Genomic DNA, 27,023 nt, shown 5'->3' on the forward strand with positions numbered 1-27,023 from the left:
CTGGGCCTGCTATAGTCTGTTATAGACGGGGCCTGCTATAGTCTGTTATAGACTGGGCCTGCTATAGTCTGTTATAGACTGGGCCTGCTATAGTCTGTTATAGTCTGGGCCTGTTATAGTCTGTTATAGACGGGGCCTGTTATAGTCTGTTATAGACTGGGACTGTTATAGTCTGTTATAGACTGGGACTGTTATAGTCTGTTATAGACTGGGCCTGTTATAGTCTGTTATAGACTGGGCCTGTTATAGTCTGTTATAGACTGTTATAGACTGGGCCTGTTATAGTCTGTTATAGAGGGGGCCTGTTATAGTCTGTTATAGACTGGGCCTGTTATAGTCTGGGCCTGTTATAGTCTGTTATAGACTGGGCCTGTTATAGACTGGGCTTGTTATAGTCTGTTATAGACTGGGCCTGTTATAGTCTGTTATAGACTGGGCCTGTTATAGTCTGGGCCTGTTATAGTCTGTTATAGACTGGGCCTGTTATAGACTGTTATAGACTGGGCCTGTTATAGTCTGTTATAGACTGGGCCTGTTATAGTCTGTTATAGACTGTTATAGACTGGGCCTGTTATAGTCTGTTATAGTCTGGGCCTGTTATAGTCTGTTATAGTCTGGGCCTGCTATAGTCTGTTATAGTCTGGGCCTGCTATAGTCTGTTATATTCTGGGCCTGCTATAGTCTGTTATAGACGGGGCCTGCTATAGTCTGTTATAGACGGGGCCTGTTATAGTCTGTTATAGACGGGGCCTGTTATAGTCTGTTATAGTCTGGGCCTGTTATAGTCTGTTACAGACTGGGCCTGTTATAGTCTGTTATAGACTGGGCCTGTTATAGTCTGTTATAGACGGGGCCTGCTATAGTCTGTTATAGTCTGGGCCTGTTATAGTCTGTTATAGACTGGGCCTGTTATAGTCTGGGCCTGTTATAGTCTGTTATAGACTGGGAATATTATAGACTGTTATAGACTGGGCCTGTTATAGTCTGTTCTAGACTGGGCCTGTTATAGTCTGTTATAGTCTGGGCCTGCTATAGTCTGTTATAGTCTGGGCCTGCTATAGTCTGTTATAGATGGGGCCTGTTATAGTCTGTTATAGACGGGGCCTGTTATAGTCTGTTATAGACTGGGACTGTTATAGTCTGTTATAGACTGGGACTGTTATAGTCTGTTATAGACTGGGCCTGTTATAGTCTGTTATAGACTGTTATAGACTGGGCCTGTTATAGTCTGTTATAGACGGGGCCTGTTATAGTCTGTTATAGACTGGGCCTGCTATAGTCTGTTATAGACTGGGCCTGTTATAGTCTGTTATAGACTGGGCCTGTTATAGACTGGGCCTGTTATAGTCTGTTATAGACTGTTATAGACTGGGCCTGTTATAGTCTGTTATAGACTGGGCCTGTTATAGTCTGTTATAGACTGGGCCTGTTATAGTCTGTTATAGACTGGGCCTGTTATAGTCTGTTATAGACTGGGCCTGTTATAGTCTGTTATAGACTGGGCCTGTTATAGTCTGTTATAGACTGGGCCTGTTATAGTCTGTTATAGACTGGGCCTGTTATAGTCTGTTATAGACTGGGCCTGTTATAGAGTGGGCCTGTTATAGTCTGTTATAGATGGGGCCTGTTATAGTCTGTTATAGACGGGGCCTGTTATAGTCTGTTATAGACTGGGCCTGTTATAGTCTGTTATAGACTGGGCCTGTTATAGTCTGTTATAGACTGGGCCTGTTATAGTCTGTTATAGACTGGGCCTGTTATAGTCTGTTATAGACTGTTATAGTCTGTTATAGTCCGTTATAGTCTGGGACTGTTATAGTCCGTTATAGTCTGGGCCTGCTATAGTCCGTTATAGACTGGGCCTGCTATAGTCTGTTACAGACTGGGCCTGCTATAGTCTGTTACAGACTGGGCCTGCTATAGTCTGTTACAGACTGGGCCTGCTATAGTCTGTTACAGACTGGGCCTGCTATAGTCTGTAACAGACTGGGCCTGCAATAGTCTGTTATAGACTGGGCCTGCTATATCTGTTATAGACTGGGCCTGTTATAGTCTGTTATAGTCTGGGCCTGTTATAGTCTGTTATAGTCTGGGACTGTTATAGTCTGTTATAGACTGGGCCTGTTATAGACTGTTATAGACTGGGCCTGTTATAGACGGGGCCTGTTATAGTCTGTTATAGACGGGGCCTGCTATAGTCTGTTATAGTCTGGGCCTGTTATAGTCTGTTATAGACTGGGCCTGTTATAGTCTGTTATAGTCTGGGCCTGTTATAGTCTGTTATAGTCTGGGCCTGTTATAGTCTGTTATAGACTGGGCCTGTTATAGTCTGTTATAGACTGGGCCTGTTATAGTCTGTTATAGTCTGGGCCTGTTATAGTCTGTTATAGTCTGGGCCTGCTATAGTCTGTTATATTCTGGGCCTGCTATAGTCTGTTATATTCTGGGCCTGCTATAGTCTGTTATAGTCTGGGCCTGCTATAGTCTGTTATAGACGGGGCCTGCTATAGTCTGTTATAGACTGGGCCTGCTATAGTCTGTTATAGACTGGGCCTGTTATAGTCTGTTATAGACTGTTATAGACTGGGCCTGTTATAGTCTGTTATAGACGGGGCCTGTTATAGTCTGTTATAGACTGGGTCTGTTATAGTCTGGGCCTGTTATAGTCTGTTATAGACTGGGCCTGTAATAGACTGGGCTTGTTATAGTCTGTTATAGACTGGGCCTGTTATAGTCTGTTATAGACTGGGCCTGTTATAGTCTGGGCCTGTTATAGTCTGTTATAGACTGGGCCTGTTATAGTCTGGGCCTGTTATAGTCTGTTATAGACTGGGCCTGTTATAGTCTGTTATAGTCTGGGCCTGTTATAGACTGGGCCTGTTATAGTCTGTTATAGTCTGGGCCTGTTATAGACTGGGCCTGTTATAGTCTGTTATAGACTGGGCCTGTTATAGTCTGTTATAGTCTGGGCCTGTTATAGTCTGTTATAGTCTGGGCCTGTTATAGTCTGTTATAGACGTGGCCTGTTATAGTCTGTTATAGACTGGGCCTGTTATAGTCTGTTATAGACTGGGCCTGTTATAGTCTGTTATAGACTGGGCCTGTTATAGACTGGGCCTGTTATAGTCTGTTATAGACTGGGCCTGTTATAGTCTGTTATAGACTGGGCCTGTTATAGTCTGTTATAGGCTGGGCCTGTTATAGTCTGTTATAGACTGGGCCTGTTATAGTCTGTTATAGACTGGGCCTGTTAATAGTCTGTTATAGTCTGGGCCTGTTATAGTCTGTTATAGACTTGGCATACTATAGTCTGTTATAGACTGGGCCTGCTATAGTCTGTTATAGACTGGGCCTGTTATAGTCTGTTATAGTCTGGGCCTGTTATAGTCTGTTGTAGACGTGGCCTGTTATAGTCTGTTATAGACTGGGCCTGTTATAGTCTGTTATAGACTGGGCCTGTTATAGTCTGTTATAGACTGGGCCTGTTATAGACTGGGCCTGTTATAGTCTGTTATAGACTGGGCCTGTTATAGTCTGTTATAGTCTGTTATAGTCTGGGCCTGTTATAGTCTGTTATAGACTTGGCCTGTTATAGTCTGTTATAGACTGGGCCAGTTATAGACTGGGCCTGTTATAGTCTGTTATAGACTGGGCCTGTTATAGTCTGTTATAGACTGGGCCTGTTATAGTCTGTTATAGTCTGTTATAGTCTGGGCCTGTTATAGTCTGTTATAGACTTGGCCTGCTATAGTCTGTTATAGACTGGGCCTGCTATAGTCTGTTATAGACTGGGCCTGTTATAGTCTGTTATAGTCTGGGCCTGTTATAGTCTGTTGTAGACGTGGCCTGTTATAGTCTGTTATAGACTGGGCCTGTTATAGTCTGTTATAGACTGGGCCTGTTATAGTCTGTTATAGACTGGGCCTGTTATAGACTGGGCCTGTTATAGTCTGTTATAGACTGGGCCTGTTATAGTCTGTTATAGACTGGGCCTGTTATAGTCTGTTATAGACGGGGCCTGTTATAGTCTGTTATAGACGGGGCCTGTTATAGTCTGTTATAGACTGGGCCTGTTATAGTCTGTTATAGACTGGGCCTGTTATAGTCTGTTATAGACTGGGCCAGTTATAGTCTGTTATAGACTGGGCCAGTTATAGACTGGCCCTGTTATAGTCTGTTATAGACTGGGCCTGTTATAGTCTGTTATAGACGGGGCCTGTTATAGTCCGTTATAGTCTGGGCCTGTTATAGTCTGTTATAGACTGGGCCTGCTATAGTATGTTATAGTCTGGGCCTGTTATAGTCTGTTATAGACTGTTATAGACTGGGCCTGTTATAGACTGGGCCTGTTATAGTCTGGGCCTGTTATAGTCTGTTATAGACTGGGCCTGTTATAGACTGGGCCTGTTATAGTCTGTTATAGACTGGGCCTGTTATAGTCTGTTATAGACTGGGCCTGTTATAGTCTGTTATAGACTGGGCCTGTTATAGTCTGTTATAGACTGGGCCTGTTATAGTCTGTTATAGACGGGGCCTGTTATAGTCTGTTATAGACTGGGCCTGTTATAGTCTGTTATAGACTGGGCCTGTTATAGTCTGTTATAGACTGGGCCTGTTATAGTCTGTTACAGACTGGGCCTGTTATAGTCTGTTATAGACTGGGCCTGTTATAGTCTGTTATAGACGGGGCCTGTTATAGACGGGGCCTGTTATAGTCTGTTATAGACGGGGCCTGCTATAGTCCGTTATAGTCTGGGCCTGTTATAGTCCGTTATAGTCTGGGCCTGCAATAGTCCGTTATAGACTGGGCCTGCAATAGTCTGTTACAGACTGGGCCTGCTATAGTCTGTTACAGACTGGGCCTGCTATAGTCTGTTACAGACTGGGCCTGCTATAGTCTGTTACAGACTGGGCCTGCTATAGTCTGTTACAGACTGGGCCTGCTATAGTCTGTAACAGACTGGGCCTGCTATAGTCTGTTATAGACTGGGCCTGCTATATCTGTTATAGACTGGGCCTGTTATAGTCTGTTATAGACTGGGCCTGTTATAGTCTGTTATAGTCTGGGCCTGTTATAGTCTGTTATAGTCTGGGCCTGTTATAGTCTGTTATAGTCTGGGCCTGTTATAGTCTGTTATAGACTGGGCCTGTTATAGACTGTTATAGACTGGGCCTGTTATAGTCTGTTATAGATTGGGCCAGTTATAGTCTGTTATAGACTGGGCCTGTTATAGTCTGTTATAGACTGGGCCTGTTATAGTGTGTTATAGACTGGGCCTGTTATAGTCTGTTATAGACTGTTATAGTCTGTTAAAGTCCGTTATAGTCTGGGCCTGTTATAGTCCGTTATAGTCTGGGCATGCTAAAGTCCGTTATAGACTGGGCCGGCTATAGTCTGTTACAGACTGGGCCTGCTATAGTCTGTTACAGACTGGGCCTGCTATAGTCTGTTACAGACTGGGCCTGCTATAGTCTGTTACAGACTGGGCCTGCTATAGTCTGTTACAGACTGGGCCTGCTATATCTGTTATAGACTGGGCCTGTTATAGTCTGTTATAGACTGGGCCTGTTATAGTCTGTTACAGACTGGGCCTGTTATAGTCTGTTATAGACTGGGCCTGTTATAGTCTGTTATAGACGGGGCCTGTTATAGACGGGGCCTGTTATAGTCTGTTATAGACGGGGCCTGCTATAGTCTGTTATAGTCTGGGCCTGTTATAGTCTGTTATAGACTGGGCCTGTTATAGTCTGTTATAGTCTGGGCCTGTTATAGTCTGTTATAGACAGGCCTGTTATAGACTGTTATAGACTGGGCCTGTTATAGTCTGTTATAGACTGTTATAGACTGGGCCTGTTATAGTCTGTTATAGTCTGGGCCTGTTATAGTCTTATAGTCTGGGCCTGCTATAGTCTGTTATATTCTGGGCCTGCTATAGTCTGTTATAGTCTGGGCCTGCTATAGTCTGTTATAGACGGGGCCTGCTATAGTCTGTTATAGACTGGGCCTGCTATAGTCTGTTATAGACTGGGCCTGCTATAGTCTGTTATAGTCTGGGCCTGTTATAGTCTGTTATAGACTGGGACTGTTATAGTCTGTTATAGACTGGGCCTGTTATAGTCTGTTATAGACTGGGCCTGTTATAGTCTGTTATAGACTGTTATAGACTGGGCCTGTTATAGTCTGTTATAGACGGGGCCTGTTATAGTCTGTTATAGACTGGGCCTGTTATAGTCTGGGCCTGTTATAGTCTGTTATAGACTGGGCCTGTTATAGACTGGGCCTGTTATAGTCTGTTATAGACTGGGCCTGTTATAGTCTGTTATAGACTGGGCCTGTTATAGTCTGGGCCTGTTATAGTCTGTTATAGACTGGGCCTGTTATAGTCTGTTATAGTCTGGGCCTGTTATAGTCTGTTATAGACGTGGCCTGTTATAGTCTGTTATAGACGTGGCCTGTTATAGTCTGTTATAGACTGGGCCTGTTATAGTCTGTTATAGACTGGGCCTGTTATAGTCTGTTATAGACTGGGCCTGTTATAGACTGGGCCTGTTATAGTCTGTTATAGACTGGGCCTGTTATAGTCTGTTATAGACTGGGCCTGTTATAGTCTGTTATAGACTCGGCCTGTTATAGTCTGTTATACACTGGGCCTGTTATAGTCTGTTATAGACTGGGCCTGTTATAGTCTGTTATAGACTGGGCCTGTTATAGTCTGTTATAGTCTGTTATAGTCTGGGCCTGTTATAGTCTGTTATAGACTTGGCCTGTTATAGTCTGTTATAGACTGGGCCTGCTATAGTCTGTTATAGACTGGGCCTGTTATAGTCTGTTATAGTCTGGGCCTGTTATAGTCTGTTGTAGACGTGGCCTGTTATAGTCTGTTATAGACTGGGCCTGTTATAGTCTGTTATAGACTGGGCCTGTTATAGTCTGTTATAGACTGGACCTGTTATAGACTGGGCCTGTTATAGTCTGTTATAGTCTGGGCCTGTTATAGTCTGTTATAGACTTGGCCTGTTATAGTCTGTTATAGTCTGGGCCTGTTATAGTCTGTTATAGACTTGGCCTGTTATAGTCTGTTATAGACTGGGCCTGCTATAGTCTGTTATAGACTGGGCCTGTTATAGTCTGTTATAGACTGGGCCTGTTATAGTCTGTTATAGACTGGTCCTGTTATAGTCTGTTATAGTCTGGGCCTGTTATAGTCTGTTATAGACTTGGCCTGTTATAGTCTGTTATAGACTGGGCCTGCGATAGTCTGTTATAGACTGGGCCTGTTATAGTCTGTTATAGTCTGGGCCTGTTATAGTCTGTTGTAGACGTGGCCTGTTATAGTCTGTTATAGACTGGGCCTGTTATAGTCTGTTATAGACTGGGCCTGTTATAGTCTGTTATAGACTGGGCCTGTTATAGTCTGTTATAGACTGGGCCTGTTATAGTCTGTTATAGACTGGGCCTGTTATAGTCTGTTATAGACGGGGCCTGTTATAGTCTGTTATAGACTGGGCCTGTTATAGTCTGTTATAGACTGGGACTGTTATAGTCTGTTATAGACTGGGCCTGTTATAGTCTGTTATAGACTGGGCCTGTTATAGTCTGTTATAGACTGTTATAGACTGGGCCTGTTATAGTCTGTTATAGACGGGGCCTGTTATAGTCTGTTATAGACTGGGCCTGTTATAGTCTGGGCCTGTTATAGTCTGTTATAGACTGGGCCTGTTATAGACTGGGCCTGTTATAGTCTGTTATAGACTGGGCCTGTTATAGTCTGTTATAGACTGGGCCTGTTATAGTCTGGGCCTGTTATAGTCTGTTATAGACTGGGCCTGTTATAGTCTGTTATAGTCTGGGCCTGTTATAGTCTGTTATAGACGTGGCCTGTTATAGTCTGTTATAGACGTGGCCTGTTATAGTCTGTTATAGACTGGGCCTGTTATAGTCTGTTATAGACTGGGCCTGTTATAGTCTGTTATAGACTGGGCCTGTTATAGACTGGGCCTGTTATAGTCTGTTATAGACTGGGCCTGTTATAGTCTGTTATAGACTGGGCCTGTTATAGTCTGTTATAGACTCGGCCTGTTATAGTCTGTTATACACTGGGCCTGTTATAGTCTGTTATAGACTGGGCCTGTTATAGTCTGTTATAGACTGGGCCTGTTATAGTCTGTTATAGTCTGTTATAGTCTGGGCCTGTTATAGTCTGTTATAGACTTGGCCTGTTATAGTCTGTTATAGACTGGGCCTGCTATAGTCTGTTATAGACTGGGCCTGTTATAGTCTGTTATAGTCTGGGCCTGTTATAGTCTGTTGTAGACGTGGCCTGTTATAGTCTGTTATAGACTGGGCCTGTTATAGTCTGTTATAGACTGGGCCTGTTATAGTCTGTTATAGACTGGACCTGTTATAGACTGGGCCTGTTATAGTCTGTTATAGTCTGGGCCTGTTATAGTCTGTTATAGACTTGGCCTGTTATAGTCTGTTATAGTCTGGGCCTGTTATAGTCTGTTATAGACTTGGCCTGTTATAGTCTGTTATAGACTGGGCCTGCTATAGTCTGTTATAGACTGGGCCTGTTATAGTCTGTTATAGACTGGGCCTGTTATAGTCTGTTATAGACTGGTCCTGTTATAGTCTGTTATAGTCTGGGCCTGTTATAGTCTGTTATAGACTTGGCCTGTTATAGTCTGTTATAGACTGGGCCTGCGATAGTCTGTTATAGACTGGGCCTGTTATAGTCTGTTATAGTCTGGGCCTGTTATAGTCTGTTGTAGACGTGGCCTGTTATAGTCTGTTATAGACTGGGCCTGTTATAGTCTGTTATAGACTGGGCCTGTTATAGTCTGTTATAGACTGGGCCTGTTATAGTCTGTTATAGACTGGGCCTGTTATAGTCTGTTATAGACTGGGCCTGTTATAGTCTGTTATAGACGGGGCCTGTTATAGTCTGTTATAGACTGGGCCTGTTATAGTCTGTTATAGACTGGGCCTGTTATAGTCTGTTATAGACTGGGCCTGTTATAGTCTGTTACAGACTGGGCCTGTTATAGTCTGTTATAGACTGGGCCTGTTATAGTCTGTTATAGACGGGGCCTGTTATAGACGGGGCCTGTTATAGTCTGTTATAGACGGGGCCTGTTATAGTCTGTTATAGTCTGGGCCTGTTATAGTCTGTTATAGTCTGGGCCTGTTATAGTCTGTTATAGACTGGGCCTGTTATAGACTGTTATAGACTGGGCCTGTTATAGTCTGTTATAGATTGGGCCAGTTATAGTCTGTTATAGACTGGGCCTGTTATAGTCTGTTATAGACTGGGCCTGTTATAGTGTGTTATAGACTGGGCCTGTTATAGTCTGTTATAGACTGTTATAGTCTGTTAAAGTCCGTTATAGTCTGGGCCTGTTATAGTCTGTTATAGACTGTTATAGACTGGGCCTGTTATAGTCTGTTATAGTCTGGGCCTGTTATAGTCTGTTATAGTCTGGGCCTGCTATAGTCTGTTATATTCTGGGCCTGCTATAGTCTGTTATAGTCTGGGCCTGCTATAGTCTGTTATAGACGGGGCCTGCTATAGTCTGTTATAGACTGGGCCTGCTATAGTCTGTTATAGACTGGGCCTGCTATAGTCTGTTATAGTCTGGGCCTGTTATAGTCTGTTATAGACTGGGACTGTTATAGTCTGTTATAGACTGGGACTGTTATAGTCTGTTATAGACTGGGCCTGTTATAGTCTGTTATAGACTGGGCCTGTTATAGTCTGTTATAGACTGTTATAGACTGGGCCTGTTATAGTCTGTTATAGACGGGGCCTGTTATAGTCTGTTATAGACTGGGCCTGTTATAGTCTGGGCATGTTATAGTCTGTTATAGACTGGGCCTGTTATAGACTGGGCCTGTTATAGTCTGTTATAGACTGGGCCTGGTATAGTCTGTTATAGACTGGGCCTGTTATAGTCTGGGCCTGTTATAGTCTGTTATAGACTGGGCCTGTTATAGTCTGGGCCTGTTATAGTCTGTTATAGACTGGGCCTGTTATAGTCTGTTATAGTCTGGGCCTGTTATAGACTGGGCCTGTTATAGTCTGATATAGTCTGGGCCTGTTATAGTCTGGGCCTGTTATAGTCTGTTATAGACTGGGCCTGTTATAGTCTGTTATAGTCTGGGCCTGTTATAGTCTGTTATAGACGTGGCCTGTTATAGTCTGTTATAGACGTGGCCTGTTATAGTCTGTTATAGACTGGGCCTGTTATAGTCTGTTATAGACTGGGCCTGTTATAGTCTGTTATAGACTGGGCCTGTTATAGACTGGGCCTGTTATAGTCTGTTATAGACTGGGCCTGTTATAGTCTGTTATAGACTGGGCCTGTTATAGTCTGTTATAGACTGGGCCTGTTATAGTCTGTTATAGACTCGGCCTGTTATAGTCCGTTATAGACTGGGCCTGTTATAGTCTGTTATAGACTGGGCCTGTTATAGTCTGTTATAGACTGGGCCTGTTATAGTCTGTTATAGTCTGTTATAGTCTGGGCCTGTTATAGTCTGTTATAGACTTGGCCTGTTATAGTCTGTTATAGACTGGGCCTGCTATAGTCTGTTATAGACTGGGCCTGTTATAGTCTGTTATAGTCTGGGCCTGTTATAGTCTGTTGTAGACGTGGCCTGTTATAGTCTGTTATAGACTGGGCCTGTTATAGTCTGTTATAGACTGGGCCTGTTATAGTCTGTTATAGACTGGACCTGTTATAGACTGGGCCTGTTATAGTCTGTTATAGACTGGGCCTGTTATAGTCTGTTATAGTCTGTTATAGTCTGGGCCTGTTATAGTCTGTTATAGACTTGGCCTGTTATAGTCTGTTATAGTCTGGGCCTGTTATAGTCTGTTATAGACTTGGCCTGTTATAGTCTGTTATAGACTGGGCCTGCTATAGTCTGTTATAGACTGGGCCTGTTATAGTCTGTTATAGACTGGGCCTGTTATAGTCTGTTATAGACTGGTCCTGTTATAGTCTGTTATAGTCTGGGCCTGTTATAGTCTGTTATAGACTTGGCCTGTTATAGTCTGTTATAGACTGGGCCTGCTATAGTCTGTTATAGACTGGGCCTGTTATAGTCTGTTATAGTCTGGGCCTGTTATAGTCTGTTGTAGACGTGGACTGTTATAGTCTGTTATAGACTGGGCCTGTTATAGTCTGTTATAGACTGGGCCTGTTATAGTCTGTTATAGACTGGGCCTGTTATAGTCTGTTATAGACGGGGCCTGTTATAGTCTGTTATAGACGGGGCCTGTTATAGTCTGTTATAGACTGGGCCTGTTATAGTCTGTTATAGACTGGGCCTGTTATAGTCTGTTATAGACTGGGCCTGTTATAGTCTGTTATAGACTGGGCCAGTTATAGTCTGTTATAGACTGGGCCAGTTATAGACTGGCCCTGTTATAGTCTGTTATAGACTGGGCCTGTTATAGTCCGTTATAGACGGGGCCTGTTATAGTCCGTTATAGACGGGGCCTGTTATAGTCCGTTATAGTCTGGGCCTGTTATAGTCCGTTATAGTCTGGGCCTGTTATAGTCCGTTATAGACTGGGCCTGTTATAGTCCGTTATAGACTGGGCCTGTTATAGTCCGTTATAGACTGGGCCTGTTATAGTCCGTTATAGTCTGGGCCTGTTATAGTCCGTTATAGTCTGGGCCTGTTATAGTCCGTTATAGTCTGGGCCTATTACAGTCCGTTATAGACTGGGCATGCTATAGTCCGTTATAGACTGGGCCTGCTATAGTCTGTTACAGACTGGGCCTGCTATAGTCTGTTACAGACTGGGCCTGCTATAGTCTGTTACAGACTGGGCCTGCTATAGTCTGTTACAGACTGGGCCTGCTATAGTCTGTTACAGACTGGGCCTGCTATAGTCTGTTACAGACTGGGCCTGCTATAGTCTGTTACAGACTGGGCCTGCTATAGTCTGTTACAGACTGGGCCTGCTATAGTCTGTTACAGACTGGGCCTGCTATAGTCTGTTACAGACTGGGCCTGCTATAGTCTGTTATAGACTGGGCCTGCTATAGTATGTTACAGACTGGGCCTGTTATAGTCTGTTATAGACTGGGCCAGTTATAGTCTGTTATAGACTGGGCCAGTTATAGACTGGCCCTGTTATAGTCTGTTATAGACTGGGCCTGTTATAGTCTGTTATAGACGGGGCCTGTTATAGTCTGTTATAGACTGTTATAGACTGGGCCTGTTATAGACTGGGCCTGTTATAGTCTGTTATAGACTGGGCCTGTTATAGTCTGTTATAGACTGGGCCTGTTATAGACTGGGCCTGTTATAGTCTGTTATAGACTGTTATAGACTGGGCCTGTTATAGACTGGGCCTGTTATAGTCTGTTATAGACTGGGCCTGTTATAGTCTGTTATAGACTGGGCCTGTTATAGTCTGTTATAGACTGGGCCTGTTATAGTCTGTTATAGACTGGGCCTGTTATAGTCTGTTATAGACTGGGCCTGTTATAGTCTGTTATAGACGGGGCCTGTTATAGTCTGTTATAGACTGGGCCTGTTATAGTCTGTTATAGACTGGGCCTGTTATAGTCTGTTATAGACTGGGCCTATTATAGACTGGGCCTGTTATAGACTGGGCCTGTTATAGTCTGTTATAGATGGGGCCTGTTATAGTCTGTTATAGACTGGGCCTGTTATAGTCTGTTATAGACTGGGCCTGTTATAGTCTGTTATAGACTGGGCCTGTTATAGTCCGTTATAGTCTGGGCCTGTTATAGTCCGTTATAGTCTGGGCATGCTATAGTCCGTTATAGACTGGGCCTGCTATAGTCTGTTACAGACTGGGCCTGCTATAGTCTGTTACAGACTGGGCCTGCTATAGTCTGTTACAGACTGGGCCTGCTATAGTCTGTTACAGACTGGGCCTGCTATAGTCTGTTACAGACTGGGCCTGCTATAGTCTGTTATAGACTGGGCCTGCTATAGTCTGTTATAGACTGGGCCTGTTATAGTCTGTTATAGACGGGGCCTGTTATAGACGGGGCCTGTTATAGTCTGTTATAGACGGGGCCTGCTATAGTGTGTTATAGTCTGGGCCTGTTATAGTCTGTTATAGACTGGGCCTGTTATAGACTGTTATAGACTGGGCCTGTTATAGTCTGTTATAGACTGGGCCTGTTATAGTCTGTTATAGTCTGGGCCTGTTATAGTCTGTTATAGTCTGGGCCTGCTATAGTCTGTTATATTCTGGGCCTGCTATAGTCTGTTATAGTCTGGGCCTGCTATAGTCTGTTATAGACGGGGCCTGCTATAGTCTGTTATAGACTGGGCCTGCTATAGTCTGTTATAGACTGGGCCTGCTATAGTCTGTTATAGACTGTTATAGACTGGGCCTGTTATAGTCTGTTATAGACGGGGCCTGTTATAGTCTGTTATAGACTGGGCCTGTTATAGTCTGGGCCTGTTATAGTCTGTTATAGACTGGGCCTGTTATAGACTGGGCCTGTTATAGTCTGTTATAGACTGGGCCTGTTATAGTCTGTTATAGACTGGGCCTGTTATAGTCTGGGCCTGTTATAGTCTGTTATAGACTGGGCCTGTTATAGTCTGGGCCTGTTATAGTCTGTTATAGAGTGGGCCTGTTATAGTCTGTTATAGTCTGGGCCTGTTATAGACTGGGCCTGTTATAGTCTGTTATAGTCTGGGCCTGTTATAGACTGGGCCTGTTATAGTCTGTTATAGACTGGGCCAGTTATAGACTGGGCCTGTTATAGTCTGTTATAGACTGGGCCTGTTATAGTCTGTTATAGACTGGGCCTGTTATAGTCTGTTATAGACTGGGCCTGCTATAGTCTGTTATAGACTGGGCCTGTTATAGTCTGTTATAGTCTGGGCCTGTTATAGTCTGTTGTAGACGTGGCCTGTTATAGTCTGTTATAGACTGGGCCTGTTATAGTCTGTTATAGACTGGGCCTGTTATAGTCTGTTATAGACTGGGCCTGTTATAGTCTGTTATAGACGGGGCCTGTTATAGTCTGTTATAGACGGGGCCTGTTATAGTCTGTTATAGACTGGCCCTGTTATAGTCTGTTATAGACTGGGCCTGTTATAGTCTGTTATAGACTGGGCCTGTTATAGTCTGTTATAGACTGGGCCTGTTATAGTCTGTTATAGACTGGGCCAGTTATAGACTGGCCCTGTTATAGTCTGTTATAGACTGGGCCTGTTATAGTCTGTTATAGACTGGGCCTGTTATAGTCTGTTATAGTCTGTTATAGTCTGGGCCTGTTATAGTCTGTTATAGACTTGGCCTGTTATAGTCTGTTATAGACTGGGCCTGCTACAGTCTGTTATAGACTGGGCCTGCTATAGTCTGTTATAGACTGGGCCTGCTATAGTCTGTTATAGACTGGGCCTGCTATAGTCTGTTATAGACTGGGCCTGTTATAGACTGGGCCAGTTATAGACTGGGCCTGTTATAGTCTGTTATAGACTGGGCCTTTTATAGTTTGTTATAGACTGGGCCTGTTATAGTCTGTTATAGTCTGTTATAGTCTGGGCCTGTTATAGTCTGTTATAGACTTGGCCTGTTATAGTCTGTTATAGACTGGGCCTGCTATAGTCTGTTATAGACTGGGCCTGCTATAGTCTGTTATAGACTGGGCCTGCTATAGTCTGTTATAGACTGGGCCTGTTATAGTCTGTTATAGTCTGTTATAGACTGGGCCTGTTATAGTCTGGGCCTGTTATAGTCTGTTATAGACTGGGCCTGTTATAGTCTGTTATAGACTGGGCCTGTTATAGTCTGTTATAGACGGGGCCTGTTATAGTCTGTTATAGTCTGGGCCTGTTATAGTCTGTTATAGACTGGGCCTGATATAGACTGGGCCTGTTATAGTCTGTTATAGACTGGGCCTGTTATAGTCTGTTATAGACTGGGCCTGTTATAGTCTGTTATAGACTGGGCCTGTTATAGTCTGTTATAGACGGGGCCTGTTATAGTCTGTTATAGACGGGGCCTGTTATAGTCTGTTATAGACGGGGCCTGTTATAGACTGGGCCTGTTATAGTCTGTTATAGACGGGGCCTGTTATAGTCTGTTATAGTCTGGGCCTGTTATAGACTGGGCCTGTTATAGTCTTTTATAGACTGGGCCTGTTATAGTCTGTTATAGACGGGGCCTGTTATAGTCTGTTATAGACGGGCCTGTTATAGTCTGTTATAGACGGGGCCTGTTATAGACTGGGCCTGTTATAGTCTGTTATAGTCTGTTATAGACGGGGCCTGCTATAGTCTGTTATAGACGGGGCCTGTTATAGTCTGTTATAGACTGGGCCTGTTATAGACTGGGCCTGTTATAGTCTGTTACAGTCTGGGCCTGTTATAGTCTGTTACAGACTGGGCCTGTTATAGTCTGTTATAGACGAGGCCTGTTATAGACTGTGCCTGTTATAGTCTGTTATAGACTGGGCCTGCTATAGTCTGTAATAGACTGGGCCTGCTATAGTCTGTAATAGACTGGGCCTGCTATAGTTTGTTATAGACTGGGCCTGTTATAGACTGGGCCTGTTATAGACTGGGCCTGTTATAGTCTGTTATAGACTGGGCCTGTTATAGTCTGTTATAGACTGGGCCTGTTATAGTCTGTTATAGACTGGGCCTGTTATAGTCTGTTTTAGACTGGGCCTGTTATAGACTGGGCCTGTTATAGTCTGTTATAGTCTGGGCCTGTTATAGTCTGTTATAGTCTGGGCCTGTTATAGTCTGTTATAGACTGGGCCTGCTATAGTCTGTTATAGACAGGGCCTATTATAGTCTGTTATAGTCTGTTACAGACTGGGCCTGTTATAGTCTGGGCCTGCTATAGTCTGTTATAGACTGGGCCTGTTATAGTCTGTTATAGACTGGGCCTGCTATAGTCTGTTATAGACTGTTATAGTCTGGGCCTGTTATAGACTGTTATAGACTGGGCATGTTATAGTCTGTTATAGACTGGGACAGTTATAGTCTGTTATAGACTGGGACTGTTATAGTCTGTTATAGACTGGGCCTGTTATAGACTGTTATAGACTGGGCCTGTTATAGACTGTTATAGACTGGGCCTGTTATAGACTGTTATAGACTGTTATAGTCCGTTATAGACTGGGCCTGTTATAGACTGTTATAGACTGGGCCTGTTATAGACTGTTATAGACTGGGCCTGTTATAGTCTGTTATAGACTGGGCCTGTTATAGACTGTTATAGACTGGGCCTGTTATAGACTGTTATAGACTGGGACTGTTATAGTCTGTTATACACTGGGACTGTTATAGTCTGTTATAGTCTGGGACTGTTATAGTCTGTTATAGTCTGGGCCTGTTATAGTCTGTTATAGACTGTTATAGACTGGGCCTGTTATAGACTGTTATAGACTGGGCCTGTTATAGACTGTTTTAGACTGGGCCTGTTATAGACTGTTTTAGACTGGGCCTGTTATAGACTGTTTTAGACTGGGCCTGTTATAGACTGTTATAGACTGGGCCTGTTATAGTCTGTTATAGACTGGGCCTGTTATAGTCTGTTATAGACTGGGCCTGTTATAGTCTGTTATAGACTGGGCCTGTTATAGTCTGTTATAGACTGGGCCTGTTATAGACTGGGCCTGTTATAGACTGTAATAGACTGGGCCTGTTATAGACTGTTATAGACTGGGCCTGTTATAGACTGTTATAGACTGGGCCTGTTATAGACTGTTATAGACTGGGCCTGTTATAGTCTGTTATAGACTGGGCCTGTTATAGACTGTTATAGACTGGGCCTGTTATAGTCTGTTATAGACTGGGCCTGTTATAGTCTGTTATAGACTGGGACTGTTATAGACTGTTATAGACTGGGACTGTTATAGACTGTTATAGACTGGGCCTGTTATAGACTGTGCCTGTTATAGTCTGTTATAGACTGGGATTGTTATAGTCTGTTATAGACTGGGCCTGTTATAGTCTGTTATAGACTGGGCCTGTTATAGTCTGTTATAGACTGGGACTGTTATAGTCTGTTATAGTCTGTTATAGACTGGGCATGTTATAGTCTGTTATAGACTGGGCCTGTTATAGTCTGTTATAGACTGGGACTGTTATAGTCTGTTATAGACTGTTATAGACTGGGCCTGTTATAGACTGTTATAGACTGGGCCTGTTATAGTCTGTTATAGACTGGGACTGTTATAGTCTGTTATAGACTGTTATAGACTGGGCCTGTTATAGTCTGTTATAGACTGGGACTGTTATAGTCTTATAGACTGGGACTGTTATAGACTGTTATAGACTGGGCCTGTTATAGACTGTTATAGACTGGGACTGTTATAGTCTGTTATAGACTGTTATAGACTGGGCCTGTTATAGACTGTTATAGTCTGTTATAGTCTGGGACTGTTATAGTCTGTTATAGACTGGGCCTGTTATAGTCTGTTATAGACTGGGCCTGTTATAGTCTGTTATAGACTGGGACTGTTATAGTCTGTTATAGACTGTTATAGACTGGGCCTGTTATAGACTGTTAGTCTGTTATAGACTGTTATAGACTGTTATAGTCTGGGACTGTTATAGACTGTTATAGACTGGGCCTGTTATAGACTGTTATAGTCTGGGCCTGTTATAGACTGTTATAGACTGTTATAGACTGTTATAGACTGTTATAGACTGGGCCTGTTATAGACTGTTATAGTCTGTTATAGACTGTTATAGACTGTTATAGACTGTTATAGACTGTTATAGTCTGTTATAGACTGGGCCTGTTATAGACTGTTATAGACTGTTATAGACTGGGACTGTTATAGACTGTTATAGACTGTTATAGACTGTTATAGACTGTTATAGTGTTGATGTTAGGGGGAGTGATGAGCTCTACAGCAGAGTCTCACAACTCAATCGCTGGTTGAAAACTGTTTTCTGCCCCTCCCATCATCGACTCAGTGGGTTTTGTCCAACATGTCTCTGGACCTACTCACTGCCACAGTCATACTCTGGACCTAGTTTTGTCCCATGGAATAAATGTTGTGGATCTAAATGTTTTTCCTCATAATCCTGGACTATCGGACCACCATTTTATTACGTTTGCAATTGCAACAAATAATCTGCTCAGACCCCAACCAAGGAGCATTAAAAGTCGTGCTATAAATTCTCAGACAACCCAAAGATTCCTTGATGCCCTTCCAGACTGCCTCTGCCTACCCAAGGACGTCAGAGGACAAAAATCAGTTAACCACCTAACCGAGGAACTCAATTTAACCTTGCGCAATACCCTAGATGCAGTTGCACCCCTAAAAACTAAAAACATCTGTCATAAGAAACTAGCTCCCTGGTATACAGAAAATACACGAGCTCTGAAGCAAGCTTCCAGAAAATTGGAACGGAAATGGCGCCACACCAAACTGGAAGTCTTCCGACTAGCTTGGAAAGACAGTACCGTGCAGTATCGAAGAGCCCTTACTGCTGCTCGATCATCCTATTTTTCCAACTTAATTGAGGAAAATAAGAACAATCCGAAATTTCTTTTTGATACTGTCGCAAAGCTAACTAAAAAGCAGCCTTCGCAAATGGAGGATGGCTTTCACTTCAGCAGTAATAAATTTATGAACTTCTTTGAGGAAAAGATCATGATCATTAGAAAGCAAATTACAGACTCCTCTTTAAATCTGGGTATTCCTCCAAAGCTCCATTGTCCTGAGTCTGCACAACTCTGCCAGGACCTAGGATCAAGGGAGATACTAAAGTGTTTTAGTACTATATCTCTTGACGCAATGATGAAAATAATCATGGCCTCCAAACCCTCAAGCTGCATACTGGACCCTATTCCAACTAAACTACTGAAAGAGCTGCTTCCTGTGCTTGGCCCTCCTATGTTGAACATAATAAACGGCTCTCTATCCACCGGATGTGTACCAAGCTCACTAAAAGTGGCAGTAATAAAGCCTCTCTTGAAAAAGCCGAATCTTGATCCAGAAATTATAAAAAACTATCGGCCTATATCGAATCTTCCATTCCTCTCCAAAATTTTAGAAAAAGCTGTTGCACAGCAACTGACTGCCTTCCTGAAGACAAACAATGTATACGAAACGCTTCAGTCTGGTTTTAGACCCCATCATAGCACTGAGACTGCACTTGTGAAGGTGGTAAATGACCTTTTAATGACGTCAGACCGAGGCTCTGCATCTGTCCTCGTGCTCCTAGATCTTAGTGCCGCTTTTGATACCATCGATCACCACATTCTTTTGGAGAGATTGGAAACCCAAATTGGTCTACATGGACAAGTTCTGGCCTGGTTTAGATCTTATCTGTCGGAAAGATATCAGTTTGTCTCTGTGAATGGTTTGTCCTCTGACAAATCAATTGTAAATTTCGGTGTTCCTCAAGGTTCCGTTTTAGGACCACTATTGTTTTCACTATATATTTTACCTCTTGGGGATGTCATTCGAAAACATAATGTTAAATTTCACTGCTATGCAGACGACACACAGCTGTACATTTCAATGAAACATGGTGAAGCCCCAAAATTGCCCTCGCTAGAAGCCTGTGTTTCAGACATAAAGAAGTGGATGGCTGCAAACTTTCTACTTTTAAACTCGGACAAAACAGAGATGCTTGTTCTAGGTCCCAAGAAACAAAGAGATCTTCTGTTGAATCTGACAATTAATCTGGATGGTTGTACAGTCGTCTCAAATAAAACTGTGAAGGACCTCGGCGTTACTCTGGACCCTGATCTCTCTTTTGAAGAACATATCAAGACTGTTTCAAGGACAGCTTTTTTCCATCTACGTAACATTGCAAAAATCAGAAATTTTCTGTCCAAAAATGACGCAGAAAAATTAATCCATGCTTTTGTTACTTCTAGGCTGGACTACTGCAATGCTCTACTTTCCGGCTACCCGGATAAAGCACTAAATAAACTTCAGTTAGTGCTAAATACGGCTGCTAGAATCCTGACTAGAACCAAAAAATTTGATCATATTACTCCAGTGTTAGCCTCCCTACACTGGCTTCCTGTTAAGGCAAGGGCTGATTTCAAGGTTTTACTGCTAACCTACAAAGCATTACATGGGCTTGCTCCTACCTATCTTTCCGATTTGGTCCTGCCGTACATACCTACACGTACGCTACGGTCACAAGACGCAGGCCTCCTAATTGTCCCTAGAATTTCTAAGCAAACGGCTGGAGGTAGGGCTTTCTCCTATAGAGCTCCATTTTTATGGAATGGTCTGCCTACCAATGTGAGAGACGCAGACTCAGTCTCAACCTTTAAGTCTTTACTGAAGACTTATCTCTTCAGTAGGTCCTATGATTAAGTATAGTCTGGCCCAGGAGTGTGAAGGTGAACGGAAAGGCTGGAGCAACGAACCGCCCTTGCTGTCTCTGCCTTGCCGGTTCCCCTCTTTCCACTGGGATTCTCTGCCTCTAACCCTTTTACAGAGGCTGAGTCACTGGCCTACTGGTGTTCTTCCATGCCGTCCATGGGAGGGGTGCGTCACTTGAGTGGGTTGAGTCACTGACGTGGTCTTCCTGTCTGGGTTGGCGCCCCCCCCCCCCCCCCCCCTTGGGTTGTGCCATGGCGGAGATCGTTGTGGGCTATACTCGGCCTTGTCTTAGGACGGTAAGTTGGTGGTTGGAGACATCCCTCTAGTGGTGTGGGGGCTGTGCTTTGGCAAAGTGGGTGGGGTTATATCCTGCCTGTTTGGCCCTGTCCGGGGGTATCATCGGATGGGGCCACAGTGTCTTCTGATCCCTCCTGTCTCAGCCTCCAGTATTTATGCTGCAGTAGTTTATGTGTCGGGGGGCTAGGGTCAGTCTGTTACATCTGGAGTATTTCTCTTGTCTTATCCGGTGTCCTGTGTGTATTTAAATATGCTCTCTCTAATTCTCTCTTTCTCTCTTTCTGTCTTTCTCTCGGAGGACCTGAGCCCTAGGACCATGCCTCAGGACTACCTGGTATGATGACTCCTTGCTGTCCCCAGTCCACCTGGCCGTGCTGCTGCTCCAGTTTCAACTGTTCTGCCTGCGGCTATGGAACCCTGACCTGTTCACCGGACGTGCTTGTTGCACCCTCGACAACTACTATGATTATTATTATTTGACCATGCTGGTCATTTATGAACATTTTAACATTTTAACATTTTGACCATGTTCTGTTTTAATATCCACCCTGCACAGCCAGAAGAGGACTGGCCACCCCTCATAGCCTGGTTCCTCTCTAGGTTTCTTCCTAGGTTTTTGGCCTTTCTAGGGAGTTTTTCCTAGGGAGTTTTTCCTAGCCACCGTGCTTCTTTCACATGCTTTGCTTGCTGTTTGGGGTTTTAGGCTGGGTTTCTGTACAGCACTTTGAGAATATCAGCTGATGTACGAAGGGCTATATAAAAATAAATTTGATTTGATTTGATTTGATGTGTTTTGTATTTGGTAGCCGTTTGGTTGCTACTGTGTAATATTGTTCTTTATTTTGACGTTCTGTCCTTTATGGACTGCAACAGGCTACAGAACGTCATGTTTGCCTCAATTTGGACCCATTGGTTTAAATATCCACCTACACTATGTTCACCAGAGTGCAGTTGTAGATAAAACCTTCATGTTGTTGTACTCTATTTGGCCCTAACAGTTAGGCTTACACACTAATGCCAGATAAACACAATGAAAGAAAAAACTGTATGTAGCCTATAGATATGCAAACTAGTAATACATTTATGGATTTTTTGATGCAATGTTTTCCCTTTATTCAACCCGCACGCCACCCACCCGCCCTTCATCCACACAATACTTCATGGCCCTGAACCCACCCGCCCACAGTGTCCGCAGGGACTGCAGTCAACCAGCACATCAGTCCTACTGTGTGCAGAGCAATACTGCCCCCTGCAGGTCACTGCAGGTAGCTTCACACACACAATCTCTGAGGAGACAAATGAGTATTACCTGAAAGCCAGCTCAAACACAGAGCCACCACTGTCGTTGCACACTGCCAGCGTAGGGTCATCAGTGAACTGAGAGAGAGAGAGAGAGAGGGACAACAGAGGAGCTCAATAGAGACCATCTGAGCAGAAGACACATTTCCATTCAAGTTGACTTTTACTGCCAGACTACCTTGACATGTAAGACGGCGGTGCCGGGTGGGTGAGCGTCCGTAATGCTTCGCAGAAGCTTCCCATTGGCCAGATCCCACATGGTGATATGTCCCTTGGCGAAGCCACAGAGCAGGCGGGTGCAGTGGTGGTTGATGCTGAGGGCGGAGACGGCTCCATACTCCGCCCCTGTCGCCGTGCTTCCCAAGCACAAACGGAGAGCCTGGTTCAGATCTGAAATAAACCGCATTACCCATCAGGCAACACACTGTGGAGCCAAGCACTATGGGAGAGGCCACTCTTAACTCTTGTACTGTCATAGAACAACAGCAGTGACACTGGGACAGTCAGTCTTTAGAAAACATATGGAGATTTGTCAAAACACATTTTCTGCTTAGAGCATAAATCAAACCAAAAACACGCTCCACACAGTAGTGAATGACAACCACACTAAATACAACAACACATGTCTGAACCAGCCGGATGAATGACAACCACACTAAATACAACAACACATGTCTGAACCAGCCGGATGAATGACAACCACACTAAATACAACAACACATGTCTTAACCAGCCAGATGAATGACAACCACACTAAATACAACAACACATGTCTGAACCAGCCGGATGAATGACAACCACACTAAATACAACAACACATGTCTGAACCAGCCGGATGAATGACAACCACACTAAATACAACAACACATGTCTGAACCAGCCGGATGAATGACAACCACACTAAATACAACAACACATGTCTGAACCAGCCGGATGAATGACAACCACACTAAATACAACAACACATGTCTGAACCAGCCGGATGAATGACAACCACACTAAATACAACAACACATGTCTGAACCAACCGGATGAATGACAACCACACTAAATACAACAACACATGTCTGAACCAACCGGATGAATGACAACCACACTAAATACAACAACACATGTCTGAACCAGCCGGATGAATGACAACCACACTAAATACAACAACACATGTCTGAACCAGCCGGATGAATGACAACCACACTAAATACAACAACACATGTCTGAACCAGCCGGATGAATGACAACCACACTAAATACAACAACACATGTCTGAACCAGCCGGATGAATGACAACCACACTAAATACAACAACACATGTCTGAACCAGCCGGATGAATGACAACCACACTAAATACAACAACACATGTCTTAACCAGCCGGATGAATGACAACCACACTAAATACAACAACACATGTCTGAACCAACCGGATGAATGACAACCACACTAAATACAACAACACATGTCTGAACCAGCCGGATGAATGACAACCACACTAAATACAACAACACATGTCTGAACCAGCCGGATGAATGACAACCACACTAAATACAACAACACATGTCTGAACCAGCCGGATGAATGACAACCACACTAAATACAACAACACATGTCTGAACCAGCCGGATGAATGACAACCACACTAAATACAACAACACATGTCTGAACCAGCCGGATGAATGACAACCACACTAAATACAACAACACATGTCTGAACCAGCCGGATGAATGACAACCACACTAAATACAACAACACATGTCTGAACCAGCCGGATGAATGACAACCACACTAAATACAACAACACATGTCTGAACCAGCCGGATGAATGACAACCACACTAAATACAACAACACATGTCTGAACCAGCCGGATGAATGACAACCACACTAAATACAACAACACATGTCTGAACCAGCCGGATGAATGACAACCACACTAAATACAACAACACATGTCTGAACCAGCCGGATGAATGACAACCACACTAAATACAACAACACATGTCTGAACCAGCCGGATGAATGACAACCACACTAAATACAACAACACATGTCTGAACCAGCCGGATGAATGACAACCACACTAAATACAACAACACATGTCTGAACCAGCCGGATGAATGACAACCACACTAAATACAACAACACATGTCTGAACCAGCCGGATGAATGACAACCACACTAAATACAACAACACATGTCTGAACCAGCCGGATGAATGACAACCACACTAAATACAACAACACATGTCTGAACCAGCCGGATGAATGACAACCACACTAAATACAACAACACATGTCTGAACCAGCCGGATGAATGACAACCACACTAAATACAACAACACATGTCTGAACCAGCCGGATGAATGACAACCACACTAAATACAACAACACATGTCTGAACCAGCCGGATGAATGACAACCACACTAAATACAACAACACATGTCTGAACCAGCCGGATGAATGACACACAGACAAACAACCTTATTCAAAAACCAGTTGGAGAAATGAAATAGCATGTGCAGACAATATGTTAACATGCTGATGTTGAGACCGATGTCTACAATATGACTGTACAGAGAGACCGATGTCTACAATATGACTGTACAGAGAGACAGATGTCTACAATATGACTGTACAGAGAGACCGATGTCTACAATATGACTGTACAGAGAGACCGATGTCTACAATATGACTGTACAGAGAGACCAATGTCTACAATATGACTGTACAGAGAGACAGAGACCGATGTCTACAATATGACTGTACAGAGAGACCGATGTCTACAATATGACTGTACAGAGAGACCGATGTCTACAATATGACTGTACAGAGAGACCGATGTCTACAATATGACTGTACAGAGAGACAGATGTCTACAATATGACTGTACAGAGAGACCAATGTCTACAATATGACTGTAGAGAGAGACCAATGACTACAATATGACTGTACAGAGAGACAGATGTGTACAATATGACTGTACAGAGAGACCGATGTCTACAATATGACTGTACAGAGAGACCAATGTCTACAATATGACTGTACAGAGAGACCAATGACTACAATATGACTGTACAGAGAGACAGATGTCTACAATATGACTGTACAGAGAGACCGATGTCTACAATATGACTGTACAGAGTTGAGGTCGACCGATTATGATTTTTCAACGCCGATACTGATTATTGGAGGGCCAAAAAAAAGCCGCTACCGATTAATCGGCAGATTTTTTTATTTATTATTATTTGTAATAATGACAATTACAACATTACTGAATGAACACTTATTTTAACTTAATATAATGCATAAATACGATCAATTTAGCCTCAAATAAATAATGAAACATGCTCAATTTGGTTTAAATAATGCAAAAACAAAGGGTTGGAGAAGAAAGTAAAAGTGCAATATGTGCCATGTAAAAAAGCTAACATTTAAGTTCCTTGCTCAGAACATGAGAACATATGAAAGCTGGTAGGTCCTTTTAACATGAGTCTTCAATATTCCCAGGTAAGAAGTTTTAGGTTGTAGTTATTATAGGAATTATAGGACTATTTCTCTCTATACGATTTGTATTTCATACACCTTTGACTATTGGATGTTCTTATAGGCACTTTAGTATTGCCAGTGTAACAGTATAGCTTCCGTCCCTCTCCTCGCTCCTACCTGGGCTCGAACCAGGAACACATCGACAACAGCCACCCTCGAAGCAGCGTTACCCATGCAGAGCAAGGGGAACAACTACTCCAAGTCTCAGAGCGAGTGACGTTTAAAACGATATTAGAGCGCACCCAGCTAACTAGCTAGCCATTTCACATCGGTTACACCAGCCTAATCTCGGGAGTTGATAGGCTTGAAGTCATAAACAGCGCAATTCTTGAAGCACAGCGAAGAGCTGCTGGCAAAACGCACAAAAGTGCTGTTTGAATGAATGCTTACGAGCCTGCTGGTGCCTACCACCGCTCAGACTGCTCTATCAAATCATAGACTTAATTAGAACATAAAAACACACAGAAACGTTTTTCGAAAACAAAACGTTTTTTCTTTCAGTGAAATACGGAACCGGTCCGTATTTTATCTAACGGGTGGCATCCCTAAGTCTAAATATTCCTGTTACATTGCACAACCTTCAATGGTATGTCATAATTATGTACAATTCTGGCAAATTAATTACAGCCTTTGTTAGGAATAAATGGACTTCACACAGTTCGCAACGAGCCAGGCGGCCCAAACTGCTGTATATACCCTGACTGCTTGTACGGAACGCAAGAGAAGTGACACAACTCCCCTAGTTATAAGAAATTCATGTTAGCAGGCAATATGAATTAAATATGCAGGTTTAAAAATATATACTTGTGTATTGATTTTAAAGAAAGGCATTGATGTTTATGGTTAGGTACATTGGTGCAACGACAGTACTTTTTTCGCAAATGCGCTTATTAAATCATCACCCGTTTGTCGAAGTAGGCTGTGATTCAATGAGAAATTAACAGGCACCGCATCGATTATATGCAACGCAGGACACGTTAGATAAACTAGTAATATCATCAACCATGTGTAGTTAACTAGTGATTATGTTAAGATTGATCGTTTTTTATAAGATAAGTTTAATGCTAGCAAGCAACTTACCTTGGTTTCTTGCTGCCCTCGCGTAACAGGTAGTCAGCCTGCCACACAGGCTCCTCGTGGAGTGCAATGTAAGGCAGGTGGTTAGAGCGTTGGACTAGTAACCGGAAGGTTGCAAAAACGAATCCCCGAGGTGACAAGGTAAAAATCTGTTGTTCTGCCCCTGAACAAGGCAGTTAACCCCCGTTCCTAGGCCGTCATTGAAAATAAGAATGTGTTCTTAATCTGACTTACCTAGTTAAATAAAAGTGTAAAAAATTACAAAATACATTTCAAAAAAAAAAAATCGCCGTCCAAAAATACCGCTTACCGATTGTTATGAAAAATTGAAATCGGCCATTCCGATTAATCGGTCGACCTCTAGTACAGAGAGCACAATGTTTACAATATGACTGTACAGAGAGACAGAGAAAGAGAGACAGAGAGAGAGAGAGAAACAGACACAGACAGACAGAGAGAGACAGACAGAAAAACAGAGAGAGA

General features: G+C 43.2%; 1 protein-coding gene across 1 annotated transcript in view; it reads right to left on the reverse strand.

Moving 5' to 3' along the window:
* LOC106574831 (vacuolar protein sorting-associated protein 8 homolog) overlaps positions 1-27,023 on the reverse strand; it is a 207,546-nt gene that overhangs the window by 174,680 nt on the left and 5,843 nt on the right. Inside the window, 2 exon segments of the mRNA XM_082963149.1 lie at positions 21,932-21,999; positions 22,100-22,311. Of these exon segments, the coding sequence (XP_082819275.1) occupies positions 21,932-21,999; positions 22,100-22,311 (280 nt within the window).

This window comes from Salmo salar, chromosome 16 (genome assembly GCF_965601325.2).
Source record: "Salmo salar chromosome 16, fSalSal1, whole genome shotgun sequence".
Lineage (NCBI taxonomy): Eukaryota > Metazoa > Chordata > Actinopteri > Salmoniformes > Salmonidae > Salmo > Salmo salar.